The sequence below is a fragment of the Leucopleurus acutus genome (genome assembly GCF_964270905.1).
Source record: "Leucopleurus acutus genome assembly, chromosome: 1".
NCBI lineage: Eukaryota > Metazoa > Chordata > Mammalia > Artiodactyla > Delphinidae > Leucopleurus > Leucopleurus acutus.
Window position 1 is genome coordinate 521,989 of NC_139142.1, and position 16,235 is coordinate 538,223.

General features: G+C 61.7%; 1 protein-coding gene across 1 annotated transcript; it reads right to left on the bottom strand.

Moving 5' to 3' along the window:
• Positions 1-2,236: 2,236 nt before the first annotated feature.
• Positions 2,237-9,630, bottom strand: PLD4 (phospholipase D family member 4; the record flags this gene model as incomplete). The annotated part of the gene is given in 11 exon segments (XM_082863996.1): positions 2,237-2,439; positions 2,788-2,884; positions 2,959-3,124; positions 3,289-3,428; positions 4,096-4,296; positions 5,148-5,275; positions 5,714-5,834; positions 6,004-6,187; positions 6,879-7,075; positions 9,458-9,531; positions 9,534-9,630. Coding segments are annotated over 11 exon segments (1,608 nt in total).
• Positions 9,631-16,235: the final 6,605 nt, after the last annotated feature.

Sequence of the window (16,235 nt, forward strand, 5' to 3'; positions counted from 1 at the left end):
CGACGTGGGGCGCACAGCCCCCTGGGAACACTGCGGTGGGGTCTGCCTGGCTCCGTGGGTTTCGTTCCTCTCTGAGCCCAGAGTCAAGGCGTGAGATATCGTAGCCTTGAGCAGGCGGCTATCAGCCTGTGGGGAGCCACTGACAGCACGGGCCCTTCCACCTTCCGTGTGGCCTCTGTTCCGTGTGACTGTGAGCCACCTGCCCTGTGTGGCAGCATCGCCACAAGCGAGTGCCTTGAAACAACACACACCTGCGACCCCCCGACTCTGCGCCAGGAGCCCCAGCGCAGCTCAGCCGGGTCCTACGAGGCCGCCGTCGAGGCACTGGCCAGGCCGCCTCGCCCCCAGACTCAGCTGGGGAAGGAGCCACCTCCCACACCCACGAGGCTGCGGGGTGCAGGTTGGGTGGCTGAGGGCCCTGTTTCTTGCTGGCGGGAGGCTGGAGGCTGGAGGCTGCCCTGCGGGCCTCTCCACAGGACGGCTCACGGGCGTCTCCTTCCTCACAGCAAGGCTCAGCCCCGGCAAGATGCTGTTGCCACCTCACGTGACATAACTGCCTCTGCGCGTTCTACCTGTCGCAGGCGAGGCAGCCGGTGCCCTCCCTCGAGGGAGGGGTCACACAAGGGCCTGGGTTCCAGGGCCCCAGGAGGCAGGGTCTGTCTCCCACACCCCAGAAGGGGTCCCCGGGCCTCTTGCGCCTCATCCCCGGGCCTCCTGTGACGGGGGTCTGCCTTGGAGGCCTCTGAGGCTGCCGCTGAGGTGTGGCCACCAGACCCACCGTGTGTGAAGGGGGCTTGCGCTGGCTGTGGCCTTTCACCCTGTTGCCCCGCCACAGCCTGGCGCACAGAGCCCTCCTGGACCACGGCCCATCAGCCTAGGGAGCAGCGGGCCTGGGGTCTGCTGCTCCTGGGGCGCTGGCCTGCAGCACGCTAGCGGTGGGAGTGGCGTGCCGCCAGGGGAGCTCACGCACAGACCAGCACCCAGGGGCCCTGGGCGCGTCTCAGGCCGCGCGGAGCCATGGCGCTCTCTCCACATCCCCGCGGGTCTGGGCAGGGAGACGGGCTGGGTTTGGGGATCTTCCTCGCAGACGAGGACCCAGTCAGGCCTCCCTGGGGCCGAGATGACGCGGGAACTAGGGAGCAGCGGCCCGGGGTGGGCCTGGGGTCCGCTCGCTCAGCTCCCTCAGCGGCCAGGGTCTCCTGGACATTGAGCCAGCCCCCAACTCTAGCCTCGGGTGCACTGGGGGCCTCTGCGAGGGCAGGTGGGCTCTGAAGCCGAGGTCAGAAACCAGAAGGTGGCGAGGCCAGGGCCGAGACAGGCTTCTGACCCAGCATTCCTAGCAGAAGGGCCAGAACAGAGTTGTCAGACCAGGATTCAGCTCCTGCCTCTGCAGGGCAGGTGCTGGGCGAGGCCCAGGAGAGGGTGAGCTCCAATGGGGCTGCACCCAAACCCCATCCCGGCTGGCGTCACCCTCCCCCCAGCTCAAACCCAGGTCCTCTCCACTCCACAACTCTACCGCCCGGTTCCTGGCCCCTTACACACCAGGACTGGGTGCCACGAGCAGCTTGCCCTCTACAGGCCTGGGCCCACCACCCCAGGCGCCAGCCCCGCCCCCATCAGGCCTGGGCCCGCCCCAGGTGCCAGCCCCGCCCCCATCAGGCCTGGGCCCGCCCCAGGCGCCAGCCCCGCCCCCATCAGGCCTGGGCCCGCCCCAGGCGCCAGCCCCGCCCCCATCAGGCCTGGGCCCACCCCAGGCGCCAGCCCCGCCCCCTGCTCTGTCCCTGGGTTCCTGTGGGCGGGAGGCTGGACGCTGGGGAGAGTCAGGGGCTAGCATGGCGGAAGCCCAGCCCCGCCTCAATGTGGCCTCGTGGACACAGGCGCCTCCCAGGTGGGTAGAGGCTGAACTCCAGCCTGGGGCTGAGAAGGTGGGACGCAGCCTGACCCAGGACTCACAGAAGAAACAGGAAGGCACACAGTATTGTAAAGGCTGCGTGTGTGGGCAGGAATTGCGGCTCTGTGGGAGCCAGGGAGGGCATCCTGGAGGGCTCCGTGGAGGAGGTGGGGGTTTAAGAGGGGCTAGATTTGGAGAGCAAACAGTTTGCGCCTGCCCTGCATTGGGCAGTCCTGCCCCTGACCAGGGCTTGTGCGGATGGAGCTGCTCGGGGTCCAGACTGGGGGCCAGGCAGGGAGGCCTGGTCGGGAGCAGTGGGGCTCCGCAGCCAGAAAGAACTGGACGTCAGCCCTGCCAAACACAGTCCTGGCCCTGGGCCTGTCCGTCCAGGCCTACAGCGTAGCGGGAGCTCCAGTCTCGCTCAAACAGTTGCCGCAGCTGCCCCTGCACGGTGGCCGCCCCTGGCTGGGCGCTGGAGGCCCTCTGGCTGACCACCAGGCCCACACCCGAGGTGCTGCTGAAGTAATCTTCGGACCAGTTGGAAGTGCCTGTGGGCGGAGACGCTGGGTTACTGGGCCGCACGGGGGGTCCTCTGCTGTCTGGCCCAGCCCGATGGCCCCAGCGGCCACCCTGCCGTGGTCCGACTCCAGCCCTGCAGTCTCTCAGTGCTCGGGGGGCTCGGTGCCAGGAGTCCCCACCTGCCTCCATGGGGGAGGGCCTGAACCCTTTAGCAGGTCCCCGCCCAGGGTCCACGCTGGACAGAAGAACAGCGCCCTCTTCAGCACCCGGCCTGGCCACCGCAGGCCTGTGTGCCCTCTGCTGGTGTCCGCTCGCTCGGCAGCCCACGAGGACTCAGGGGTCCTGAGCCGCTGCCCGCAGCCCTCCCCCCTGCTCACCTATGTAGGCCGCCTTCTCCGTGACCATGAACTTGCTGTGGTTCACCCTGCTGAAGGGGATGTTGGAGTGGTTCCTCACGGGCACAATGAAGACTTTCTTGGGGGAACAGAGAGGGTGTGTCAGCCAACAGGGAGGCTACTTCCCGGCCCGGCCAGGGGGTGGGTCCTCACCACGTCCACGAACACGTTGGCTGCGGGGTTGCTGAGGGCGTGCAGGGACCGCAGGTAGGGGAACATGCTGGGGTCCGTGTTGAGCCAGCAGCTGACCAGCAGGCGCACGCGCACGCCCCTGCTGACGGCCGCCACCCGCAGCGCCGTGTCCAGCACCGGCCAGTACCTGGGGAGGGGTGAGGGGGAGGGTCAGGGTCCTCAGGTCAACCGGGCCCTGCGCACACACCCCGAGTGGGCAGGGGTCCTGGTGGGCGAGGAGACAGGCCAGGAGCTGCCCACAGGCAGAGGGGCCTCCCCTGTCCGGGGCCACCCGGCTCCCTCCTGGCCTACCTGGCGGGGTGGCTGAAGCGTGTCGTGGGGAAATACTCCATCACTGAGGCATAGATGAACTCCCGGGCGCCCCCTATCACCGCCAGCAGCGCGTCCAGGTCCCAGGTGCGGCCGCTGGGGCAGAGTGCGGGCGGCGATGCCTGTGTGGGCAGAGAGGTCCCTGAGGGCACTGCCCACCCGGTTCTGAGCCACTGGGTTCCTGGACCCGTGATGCCGCGGTGCACCCACCCTCCAGCACTGGGAACCAGGAGGAAGACAAGACGTCGGGTCTAAACAGGGGCCCCGGGCTGGCCTGACTCCGGAGGAAGCCCCCTGCGCGGCTCAGCCTGGGTCCCCACATCTGGGGAAGCGTCCCTGCCTCCGAGGCAGGGTCTCCACTGTAGCCCAGCACTGGGGTAGCTGCCATGTACCCTGAGGGGGGGCCGTGGCTGGTGGGCATGACCGCCCGCCCCTCAGTCCCCCTCTCCTCCCCCCAGAGTGACAGAATTCCCTGATGCACGGGTCCTCCCCGCCCCCCCAGGTCCTGAGTCAGACCCCATCCAACAGTGTGCTCTGGGCCCCCAGGGCCACAGGACGACCCCCACAAGCACTCAGGTGGCCTGTCTCCCGTGGATGACGATGACCGCGTCCTCTCCTGGGAGGGGCCTGCCCCTCCGCCATCCATGGCGCCGGGTCCCGGAGCCGTGGCCCCGAGGACCTAGCAGACTCTGGGCTGTCTGCAGGGCAGGCCCAGGGTGGGCGGGGCTCCCTGTGCCTCTGGCCAGCCAGGAGAGCAGGGGCTCCAGTCGGCCCCCCGACCACTCTTACCGAGAAGTAGGCAGTGGTGGGCACCCCATCAAAGTAGTCCCGGAGGGGCTGGAAGCGGTTGATGTGGGAGGAGAAGTTCCGCGGCCAGGGTCTGGGGAGGACAGCCTTCGGCACCCCCAGCACCCAGTAGGTCCGGAAGGTCTTCTCCAGGTCCTGGGCCAGGCGGCTGCAGTTGTAGATGATGGCCCCGAGCTCCTTCACCTGCAGGCACCGGGGCAGCGCTGCGGGAGGGCCCTGGGGCCGTGTGGACCCCCTGGGCCGGGGGTGCCGGGCAGGTGCAGCCATCGCCCGCGAGAACCCGTAGTAGGTGGTGCGCGGGGGGGGGGGCGTGGGGTGGGGTGCGCGGGGGGGCCGTGGGGTGGGGTGCGTGGGGGGAGCCGTGGGGTGGGGTGCGCGGGGGGGGCCGTGGGGTGGGGTGCGCTGGGGGGCCGTGGGGTGGGGTGCGCTGGGGGGGGCCGTGGGGTGGGGTGCGCTGGGGGGGCCGTGGGGTGGGCTGCGCTGGGGGAGCCGTGGGGTGGGGTGCGCTGGAGGGGCCGTGGGGTGGGGTGCTCTGGGGGAGCCGTGGGGTGGGGTGCGCGGGGGGAGCCATGGGGTGGACTGCGCTGGGGGGACGATGGGGTGGGGTGCGCGGGGGAAGCCATGGGGTGGGGTGCCCTGCGGGTCCCTGTTCTCCTCAACATTGTATTCCAAGGGCAATACGTGTTTATTACCAAAAGACAATAGAAAACGCATAAATGCACAGAGAAGAAAGAAAACAAAATCCCTCTCCACTGCTAAGCGACAGCTGCTGTCGCCGTTTGGACTCACGGCCAGAGCATCGCTTTTCCTAGAAGGGGTCGCGCTTTGTCTGCATGGGTTCCCGGATAAGGTGCCGCGAGCATCTTCCCGGGCGGTTAAATGACCTCCCGCAGCAGGAGCTCAGTGCCGTTAGAATCCCGTAACCCGTCTGCGGGTGCTTCTACCACAGCGATGTTACAGACATGGCCACTTCCCCCAGGGTGGCTGCCCACATGGGAACATGGGGTCTCCCCTCTCGGGGCTCAGGGACTCACCTGTGTCAGCGATCGCCAGTCCATGTTGGCGCTGCCCACATAGACGTGCCGCCCATCCACGACCCAGAACTTGGAGTGCAAAACGCCACCGGTGAGCCTTCCCATGGGCACGTGTCGCACCTGGGCACCTGACGAGGGTGCAGGACGGTGCGGTGAACCCACTTCGTGCTGAGCCAGATTCTCAGCTCTTTCTTTGCAGTTGGGTGGATTCCTTTCTCCTCACAGCAGTCCTACTCAGTTGATGCTGTTATTCCCATTTTACAGTTGGGAAAACTGAGGCATTGACCAGCCTCGGTCCCTCCAGGCAGCCCGGCTCTGTGAGGATTGTCCCTGCTGCCTCTGGCTCCCAGCCAAGCCACCACCCACAGGTTGAAGCGGCTGGGCTCAGCAAGGCCCGGAGACCACCCTGTGCTCTGCCCCCTGGGAAATGACACGTCCGGCTCCCTGGAACCAGCCCCCGGGGAAGCCCACTTGAAGGCGCTTGCGGCGCTGGGCTCCCGGCCTCCCCCTACCGGGCGGCCCCACTGCTCTCGCCTGTCCCCAGGCCCAGGACGGCAGGAACCTACCTCGGGCCACCAGGACCTGCAGGTCGGTGGAGTTCTGGACCAGTGTCGGGGTGCTGGTGGCCACAGCCAGGGAAACGTTTCTGTCCAGCAGCTGCTGCAGCTTCTGCAGAAGGGCCTCTCCCTGAAAGAGCAGGCCAGCGGTGAGAGGCCACCCCCATCCCACCAGAAAGGGCCCAGACTTCCCCAGGAGGCCGCCTCTGACCGCCCACAGATGTGCTGCCCGCCGGGCTTGCTGTGTGCCTGGCCCCTGGACAGCCCGCAGCCTCCGAGTCAGGGGAGGGGTGGCGCACCAGCCGGGAAGAAGAGTCATTGACCCCAGTGTCGGGCCCCGTGAGGGACCAGTAGAAGGAGGCCACGTGGACACTCTCCCGGGCGGCGTCCAGCAGCTGCAGCCAGGCCTGGGCCAGGGGCTGGGCAGACGGGCTGCCTGGTGCAGGCGGCAGGTCCTGGGGGATGCTTTCCACGAGGACAAGCCTGCGGAGGGAGGTGGCAGGTGTGAGCGCAGGAGCCACCAGCCAGCCTCACATCACCTGTTCCATCCCGTCCAGGCTGAGGGTGCAGGGAGGGCGCTGCAGGCCAGACTGGGCAGGGCAGGCCTGACACCCAGGAGCACCCCAGGGAGGGGCCTGAGTGGGGGCCCTGAGAGCAGGGAAGTTGGGGCCCAGGCCCACCCCAAGCCCAGGTGCTGTCTGCTCAGGGCTGCCGCTTGCGGAGCTCGGCAGAGGTGTTGGGTCTGGGCTCCTGCAGCTGTGGAGGCCCTTGGAGACGCCCAGGCTGACCCAGAAGGGAGGGCTGGGCCAGTGGGGGTTGGGGGTATGCTGGGGGTGTGCTGGGATTCCAGGACCCCCCAGCGGGGCGGGAGGGGCGGGGGCTGCGACTCCACCCCAGGTAGGACCGGGGCTAGCGGCCTTGTCGGAGTCTCTGGGTGGCAGCCTGCGTTTGCTGCAAAGAGCGCCCCAAGTCGTCCCCGCCCCCGCCCCCACTCCGGCCCATACAGTTCCCGGCTTCTCCCCCTCCCCCGACCACTCCCCCTGCCTCACAGCCCACCCTCCCCGGAACCTGCCTCTTCCAACAGGAGGTGGCAGAGGGCGATGCTCATCCCGCTGGGGAGCCCCAGGGGGAAGGCAGGCAGTGGCCACCCTGCAGACCTCACAGGCTCACTCACCGGCAGGAGTCGTTCTGCTGATGCCGCCGGGCCTCCCCTCCCAGGGGTGCCCAGGCCAAGCTGGAGCCAAGGCCCCGAGACGTGGTGGGCCCTTCCTCGGGGTGCACGTGGCCCCAGGTGGAGGGAGAGAGCACTTGCCACAGCACGTAGGTGAGGGTCACCGCGCTCAGACACAGCAGGGCCAGAGCCCCCCGCACCTGCAACCGGAGGAGGGCGTCACCACGGGGTCCCCGGGGCGTGGCCGTGCTCTTCCGGGTGGGCCTGATGGCCTCTCCAGCGCTGAGACAGACCGTCTCTGCTGCCGCTGGGCGGGGCTGGCGAGGACGGGGCCACGCAGGCCCGAGCCCACCGCCGGGGCGCAGCCCGGGGCCGCATGGTCACTGGCCATCTTCCTAGGTCCCCCGAGACAGGGCACGTGGCAGGTGCCGGGCAGCCCTCCAGTCAGGGTGCCCGCTTCCCCCGTGGCTAGTTCTGTCCAGGGGTCCTGTGAGGCTGCTGAGCCTCTCCCTCAGGCCCCCAAGTCCCACGGGGCGTGCCTCCCTGTCCCGTGGGCTGCGGGCTGGCGTGGATCGGGGCCACGCGGGGGCCACCAATGTGGTCTGCATAGGCATCCACACCTGCTTGGGGCGACCTGGCATCACCCACAGCTCCAGGCCCGGCTGCAGTGGCTCCACAGTGTCTGGGCAGCTGGGCACAGGGGCCACCACCTCGTGGGGACCCTACAGCCACCCACTCCTGCCCACGGTCACGCCCTCAGCACAGCCTGGCCTGAAGCTGGCGAGTGCCGTGCCCATCACTAGTGCGCGTGCATGTGTGCGTGCGTGTGTGTGTGCGCCCCGGTCTGTTCCCGGGACACACGTGACCCGCTGCTCTCCCTCTCGGACCCCCTCTCGGCGGGCATGTGTGTGTCTGAATCTCAGTTCCTTGTTTCAGTTACAACCTCAACGAGTCTGATGCCACTTCTGCTTTCCAGCCCGGCCCTCTCAAGGCTGGCCGGTAAATAGCTGCTTCCCTTCCCGGGCTGGGCGCCCCCGTCCTGGCCCCTTGCAGCCCCTCCTGGGCGCCAGGCAGCAGCCCTTGTCCTGGCTGGGGAGACCCGTCACAGAGAGAGTGTTGCTGTTCACGGGGCTGGGGGCTGAGTCGGGACGCCTTGATGCTGCCAGCAGGGCTCTCCCGGTGCAGCAGGACTCTGCAGCCCGCTGGGGATGGAGGACGCGTCTTGTCCCCTCAGAGTGGTCACTCCCACGAGGAGCTGGAAGCCAGGCCGGCTGGGCCCCGGCTGGGGTTGGGCCCCTCCCCAAAGCAGCCTCAAACGCCACCACGGGTGGGACGCTCCCGAGCTCAGCGCGGCCCCCCCGAAGGGCAGAGAGGGGCCCATGCGCAGCGACAGGGACCCCCCCGCCCCGCCCCACCCGGCCAGCCAACCTCCGAGGCATCCGCGAGGGGTGGGTGCAGCCCTCCCTCCTGGCCTTGATGGGGAAGTGGTCCCTCGGCCCGGGGCCTGGGCTGTGCTGCCTGCATGAGTGCAGCTTGGCCATGCGCTGGGGCCCAGGGAGCAGGTGTCCTTCCACAGGACACGCTGGCCCGCCGCAGTGTGGGGAAGGGGCGGCCATAGGAGCTGGGCCTGGGGGGCTGCGTCTGCCCTGAGCCAGAACCATTACTGGGAGGCGGGGCCCCAGAAAGCAGAGTGAGAGAGGGGGACTCAGGCAGAGTCCCGAGCCCGGCGCCCCTCCCTGCCAGGAGCCCCCATAGAGGGGAGTCAGGGTGCTTCCCCACCCGCACGCCGCAGAGGAGCGCTCGGGGGCCTGCCCCTCCCCTGCCTGCCTGGGGAGGGCTGGGGGCCGCATCAGGCCTTCACAGTGAACAGGCCCCAGGCCCCTTCACTGACCCTCAGGAGAGGCAATTGGGGTGTGGTCCTGGGCGGGGCCCCAGGGCATCCTTGGACAGATGCGCCTCTGCTGCACCGCCCGGGGCCCCAGGCAGACAGGAAGGTTGGGGCGCAGCAGCCCTGCCCCCACGGCCCCCATCGGGGACTCGGAGCACGGCCGAGGCACCTGCCGGGCCACCCATCCCCTTGGGAACCAACGGGGCCTGGGGAGGTCAGCCGTCCAAGGAGGCTCTGGGCAGCTGCAGCCCTGGGGACCCTGCGTGTCCAGGGGTGGGGCTGGCTGTTGGGAGAGGATGACCCACTAGCGCTGGCATCTCAGGGCCGTGACGGGCTGGAGACTCCCATGGGACAGCTCTGAGCTCCCCCCAGCCCTGTGCTGGGCAGCTGTGGGACCCTGCAGGCATGGGTGAAGGGGTGGGACTTCCTGCCGCGCAGGGCATGTGGCACAGCTGCCCAGCCCAGGCTGGGGCAGAGGGAGGGCCTGCTCTGAGCTCTCTAGGAGACCCCGAGGCCCTGGTGGTCCTGGCTGCACAGACTGGCAGAGGAATGGGTGCACTGCAGGCCTAGCTGGAGACTTGATGACCCTTTGGGCCCAGGGCTGCTGGCAGCACGGGGCCAGGGGGCAGTGGACCAAAGTCCCCGTCTCAGGACCTTTGGCCTGGCTCTCCCCTCTGGCCTCACCGGCACTTACCTCCGGGGGTCCTGCCTTGGCGTTCATCTTGGCTTTGCCACAGACGCAGGCCCTCAGCTCGCCAGCGAGCGCCCGATCAGGTCCCACCTGCCTCCTCTCTGCAGCCTGCTGCTTCCCCTTCTGGCCACTTGCTTTTCTTCCTGAGTACCTCCCTCCACGCCCTTGACAGACATCTGGAGGTGGGTGGGCCAGCCAGGGGGTGGGGCTGAAAACGTTCACATCCAGAGAAAATCCCTCCCCACCCCCCAACCCCAAGTCACAGGCTTATACATCTGAGTTAGTTTTGGTGCCGAGACACTTAACTGAGGGACCAGGGCTTGAACGTTGTTTTTGTCCATCACACTGACCAGATTCTGGGGCTGGCAGCCTAGGGATGGTGTTGGCTCCACAGCCATCTGGAGCCAGGCCCCTCCAGCTCTCAGCTCCCAGTCCCTAGGGTTGACTGGCAGCCTCATGGCCCCATAATTGCTGCTGGAGCTCAGCCATCACCTCATGTTCCTAGCAGAGCATAAGGGATATCCCAGAGGAACCATCCTGGAGGTCCCACAGGGCACTTCCATTTATGTCTCATGATTCAGAACTTAGTCACATGGCTGCATCTAGCTGCAAGGGAGGTTGGGAAATGGAGGCAGCTAGGACCCCCATCCGGGAGAACGCAGGTCGGTGGCTTCCTGGGCTGCCTGCAAAGGCAGGCCTGGCTATAGTTCGCTGGTGCTCAGCCTGGGTCCCCAGCAAGGATTTCTGCCCCCGCCTGCCCCATCCCGCCACCACCCCGCCGACCAGGACTCTCTGAATACAGGACCCTTTCACCGCCTGCCCACCCCATGCCCCCTGCCCCCCGCCCCCGCAGACAGCGGCCTTTAGAAAAGCCCTTCTCTTTGCTTTTGTTTTGGATTTGGTTTTCTTTTCCTCCCTTCGGCTGCTCTCTACATTCCTTCCTTTTTTTTAAAAATATAAATTTATTTATTTTTAAATTTCTGGCTGCGTTGTGCCTTTGTTGCTACACACGGGCTTTCCCTAGTTGTGGCAAGCAGGGGCCTACTCTTCATTGTGGAGCACAGGCTCTCGGCACACGGGCTTCAGTCGTTGTGGCGCGTGGGCTCAGTAGTTGTGGCTCGCGGGCTCTAGAGCGCAGGCTCAGTAGTTGTGGCGCACGGGCTTAGTTGCTCCGCGGCATGTGGGATCCTCCCAGACCAGGGCTCGAACCCGTGTCCCCTGCATCGGCAGGTGGACTCTCAACCACTGCACCACCAGGGAAGCCCTCTGGATTGTTTTTCTTATTCCATTTTCTCCTGTTCCCTTCATTCTAGGCTTTGGAGGATGATGCTTTGTGATGGAAACTCACACAGACGCAGGGGAGGACTCTTTGCTCTGGCCACCCTGTGGTCCGGCAGGTCACCAAACAGGTCCTGACTGATGCCTTGTGAGTGAAAGGGCGTTACGTCAGTTCTCTTCTGAAGCCTTTAATCCCGGGTGTAGGAAGCACCACTCTTCCCTCCTGTCTGTTCGGGGCTCTGACCGTGCAGCCCCGATGGGAGAGCTCCTCGGGCTCGATCGGCAGCAGACTTCGCATCAGCAGTAACTACGCTTTGGTTGTGCTGATCCACCGGTGTTAGGAGGTGGTGTGTTTCCACACGACTCAGCTTAGCTTTAACATTTCGCCCCACAGACATGAGAAGATATATACATAGGAAACATCGTTCCCTCTTCCTGAACTATGTGAGGACGTCTGAATACTTCAACTCCAGTGATCTCCTCCTTATATTCTGCTGTTGTCATTTTTTTTCTAAATTCCAGCTTGTAATACTATTATTATTATTATTTTAAAACCCCAAAGGGAGTTCCCTGGTGGCCTACTGGTTAGGATTCTGGGCTTTCACTGCCATGGCCCGGGTTCCATCCATGGTCAGGGAACTGAGATCCCACAAGCCGTGCGGCACAGCCAAACAAAACAAAACAAAACAAAAAGAACCCCCCCCAACAAATTTTGCATCTTATAATTATTTTATCCACTCAGGGTGTGTTTAAGAATTACTTACTTTTATGGATTTATCTACTCATCATTCCTTCTTTTATTTCAGAGCTTCCCTCTGTGATCACCGTCCTTCTTCCTGAAATAATCTTTTAGAATGGACTTTATATAAAATTTATATTTTAAGGCAGGACAAGAAAAAATTAAACGTAAAGTTCTCTCTCTGTGTTTGTTTGGGCCTCCTCCCTCCCTAGTGTGCCAGGTGCATCTGCGTCACACCTTAGCCAGAGGTCCTCACAGGTGGGCCTGCCTGCCCCCCTGTAGAGATTGATTTTTCCTTTTTTCTGACGCTGGCAGTGCAACTTCTTAAAGAATAGCGTTCCTTCCCAGCTCTGTAGGGTCACGGTGACCCGCTGCCCACTTTGTACGTGCTTCCCTGGGCTGTGCCTCCTTGGTGACCTTTATGGAAAACGCCGCATGTCATTCTGACGTAGGATCCTTTGTCTCGAAAATGTGCGTGACTGTGTCTTCCACTCCTAGCAAGCAGGACCGTCCTCAGAGCTTCTGAGGATCTGCTTCCCCAGTGAGAATCCTCAGTTGGCTTGAATGAAGTTCGCTTTTTTCTTCTTAACTTGATAGTTCCTTGAATTTTCGTCGACAGACTTGACTAATCGTTCAGCTGGGGATAAAATTCTCAGTTGCCCATTATTTTCCATGAACTGGGAGCGTGTTGACAAATGCTCAGTTTTTAGTAACATGAAAATGTCTCTAATTCTCCTTCATTACTGAAAGGACTTTTCTAGGTACAGAATTCTTAACTGACAGTCATTTTGTCTGGAACCCCAAAGTCTTTCGGGTTCCATCATCGTTGGGAGACCTGCTGTCACTCCTTTGCAAGGACTCCTTTGCTCTGCTTGTGTTTAGCGGATTCTCGTTGTCGATGTCTGTTACCATGATGTAACTAGGTGTAGTTTCCTTTTCTTCCTTTTGTCCTGGCATACATTATGCTTCCTGTAGCCGTGGATACATGTTGTATTAGTTTGCTAGGGCTGTGGTAGCAAAGTATCACAGACTGGGCAGCTTAAACAGCAGAAATTCACTGTCTCCCAGTTCTGAAGTCTAGGAGACCCAAATCAATGTGTCGGCAGGGTTGGTTCCTTCTGAGGCCAGGAGGGAGAGTCTGGTCCAGGCTCTCCCCTAATTTCTGGTGGCCCCTGGGGTTCCCTGGCCTGTCTATGGCGTTTCCCCTGTGTCTTCACGTCATCTTCCCTCTGTACACATCTGTTTCTGTGTCCACATTTCCCTTTTTCTAAGGACACCAGTCATGTTGGATTAGGGTCCATCACAGTGACCTCATCTTAATTTGATCATCTGTAAAGACCCCATTTCCAAATAAGGTCACATTCGCAGGTCCTGGGTGTTAGGACTTTAACATCGTTTTGGTGGACACAATTCAACCCACAGCACATGTCTTTCCCAGTTCTGGAAAATTCCTCTCTGTTCTTTCTGTGAATACGTCCTCTCCCCTGCTCTTCCCTTTCCCTTGTCAGGAACACCAAGTAGATATGTTCCACTTTGTCACTCAGTCCTCTCTGCCATCAACCCATCTCATAGCTTCTACTTCCACGTTCCTGTGCATTGCATTTGGATAACTTCCTCTCGTCTTTCTCATCACTGACTTATTCTTTTCTTTTCTTATAAGTTTATTTATTTATATTTGGCTGTGTTGGGTCTTCGTTGATGCAGGCGGGCTTTCTCTAGTTGCGGTGAGTGGGGGCTACTCTTCGTTGTGGTGCGCGGGCTTCTCATTGCGGTGGCTTCTCTTGTTGCGGAGCATGGGCTGTAGGCACACGGGCTTCAGTAGTTGTGGCACGCGAGCTCAGTAATTGTGGTGCACAGGCTTAGCTGTTCCGTGGCATGTGGGATCTTCCTGGACCAGGACTTGAACCCGTGTCCTCTGCATTGGCAGGTGGATTCTTAACCCCTGCGCCACCAGGGAAGTCCCCGCTGACTTATTCTTATTTTAGCTGCGTCTAACCCGTTATTTAATTCTCTTATTGAGCTTTTTACAAAGCTTTCTTCTGAGTCATTATCTTTCTCAGTGTGATGCCTTTCCAGCTCTGGCTATAGTTTATATTCTTTTGCTCTTTTCTAATCCTTTTTTGGGTTTTTTTTGGCCAATCTGCACGGCATGTGGGATCTTAGTTCCCCTACCAGGGATCAGACCCATGACCCCTGCATTGGAAGCACGGAGTCTTAACCACTGGACTGCCAGGGAAGTTCCAATACAATTTTATTTGTTATTTCATTCTAGTGTCGCTCATGGTGTGTTTTATGACCTTTGACCAGGAATTCATCCTGGGCTAGACGTACTGTGGGGCCGTGGAGGGTCCTGGGCTGAAGAGGCCTTTCTCCAGACGTGATTTGCATTTGCTTTTGTGGGAACCCGGGATGGCGACCAACCCAGAACCACTCTGTGTACATCACTCATCCTGGAGGTTCTTCACCCATCTGGGGCTGTATACATAAATTTGAGCCCCAGGCCCACGTGACACAAAGGAAACTGAGAAGAGACACATGTGGGTGGCGTTCACGGCTCTTCTTTCTTTCTGTAGGTTTGGAAGATGCTGGCGCAACGGTTCCAAGTTGGATTAATGAAAGAACAAGCTGACATTGAGTCCTGGACCCAGAAACTCTTAATACGAGTCTTTACCCAGCCAGGAGGCCTTGCGGTGGGAGCTCCCAGATGGCATCTGCTCCGTCCCCCACTGACGGCATAGAGATCTTCAGGGATCTGGTCTGTCTCCCTGGTTTTTTTTCCGCTGAGGTGTAGCTGACTTACAATGTTGTATTAATTTTAGGTGTGCAACACAGTGATTCCGCATCTATATAGATCACACTCCATATAAAGTTATTATAATGTAATTCCCTGTGCTGTACATCACATTTTTGTAACTTACTCACTTTATACCTGGTAGTTTGCACCTATGCTCCAGCTCCACGGGGAGAGGACAGCTTGCCCCACAGGGCACCCAGGGCAGTGCTGGGCCGGTCGCAAGGCAGGGGGCGAACCGGGAGGAAGTGCCTTCGTTGCGGTTTCTGCGGGAAGGGGGGGTGAGGCAGGGCAGGCAGGCTGAGGATGGGCCGGTTATGTTTGAAGGGCACCCCACCCCAGAAGCTGCTGGGAGTGTGCCGGGCGTATAGCTTGAGGCTGTGAGGACTCCAGGTACCCCAGGCGAGTCTTCATGTGCTTAGCGATGGCTAACAGGCCCTCAGGTGGGTGATAAAGCATCAACTTACAGATAGTAAAGTGTGGCTGACACCCTCCCTGACCTCTTTTCCTAGCGCAGCCGGCCCATCAGTACCCGCCGAGCTTGCCTCTGTGCAAGTCTGTGGGGCCCTACAGGACGGGGCGCTGCGTTTCTCCTTCACTTACGTGTGTCTAACCCATGTCCCACTATCTTCCACGTACACCAGGCAGGGCCTAAGGCTTTCTGTTCGGTATCCTTTACACAAGAGAGTTTTGGGGGGTTTTTGTTGGGTTTTTTTTTTTTTCCATCCAAAGCTGGAGCAGAGACAGACAGGTTTCTTCAAGTTTGAAGGCAGGGACTTACTTCCCTGGTGGTGCAGTGGTTAAGAACCCGCCTGCCAATGCAGGGGACACAGGTTCGAGCCCTGGTCTCGGAAGATCCCATATGCTGCGGGGCAACTAAGCCCGTGCACCACAACTACTGAAGCCCGCGCTCCTAGAGCCCACAAGCCACAACTACTGAGCCCGCGTGCTGCAACTACTGAAGCCCACGTGCCTAGAACCTGTGCTCTGCCACAAGAGAAGCCACCACAGTGAGAAGCCTGTGCACCGCAATGAAGAGTAGCCCCCGCTCTCCGCAACTAGAAAAAGCCCGCGCGCAGCAACGAACACCCAATGCAGCCAAAAACAATAAATAAATTAAATAAATTTTTTTTAAAAAGTTCGAAGACAGGTGGATTTTTGCCTTTCTATCCTGACACAGAGAGTGTAGCCCCTACAGGTGTCCCAGATTTGCGTAGCACTCCCAGCTTGGGTGGACCTGTGGCCTGGGCCAGAGGTCATCAAACTACAGCCTTGGGCCAAATCCAGCTGAGTATGATCGTTGGCGTTCATCTCATCACAGCAAACCTCCACTAAAAACAAACTCAGTGGAGGTCTTTCGGAAAATGATCAAGGAAGGAAACATGGAAATCCAGGAGGCAAAGTAGAATACCAAAGGTACATGCAGGGAAAGGCAAATGGACTTTAAAACTGACAGCCCAGGGCCTCCCTGGTGGCGCAGTGGTCGAGAGTCCGCCTGCCGATGCAGGGGACGCGGGTTCGTGCCCCGGTCCGGGAAGATCCCACATGCCGCGGAGCGGCTGGGCCCGTGAGCCACGGCCGCTGAGCCTGCGCGTCCAGAGCCTGTGCTCCGCAACGGGAGAGGCCACAGCAGTGAGAGGCCCGCGTACCGCAAAAAAAAGAAAACAACAAGAACTGACAGCTGACTCTGGGGTTTACGATGTGTGCAAGGACAGGGCAGGCGAGGGGAGCTGCTTGGGTACAAGTGACCTGCGAGCGGCTCCGGGGTGGGCCGCTTGCTCCTGCTGCCTGTCCCTCTTGCTTCTGGGTCCTCCCTGTAGCAGGAGGTGGGGGACGGTATCGCCCCTGGGCTGGAGGCACTGGGTGGTGTGATGTCACCCCAGAGCGGGTGAGGCCTCAGACCCCTCTGAAGCCATAAAAAGGGAGAAGGAGTTGGGAGCAGCTGGGCCCCAGCACACAGCGCCAGCGCCCCT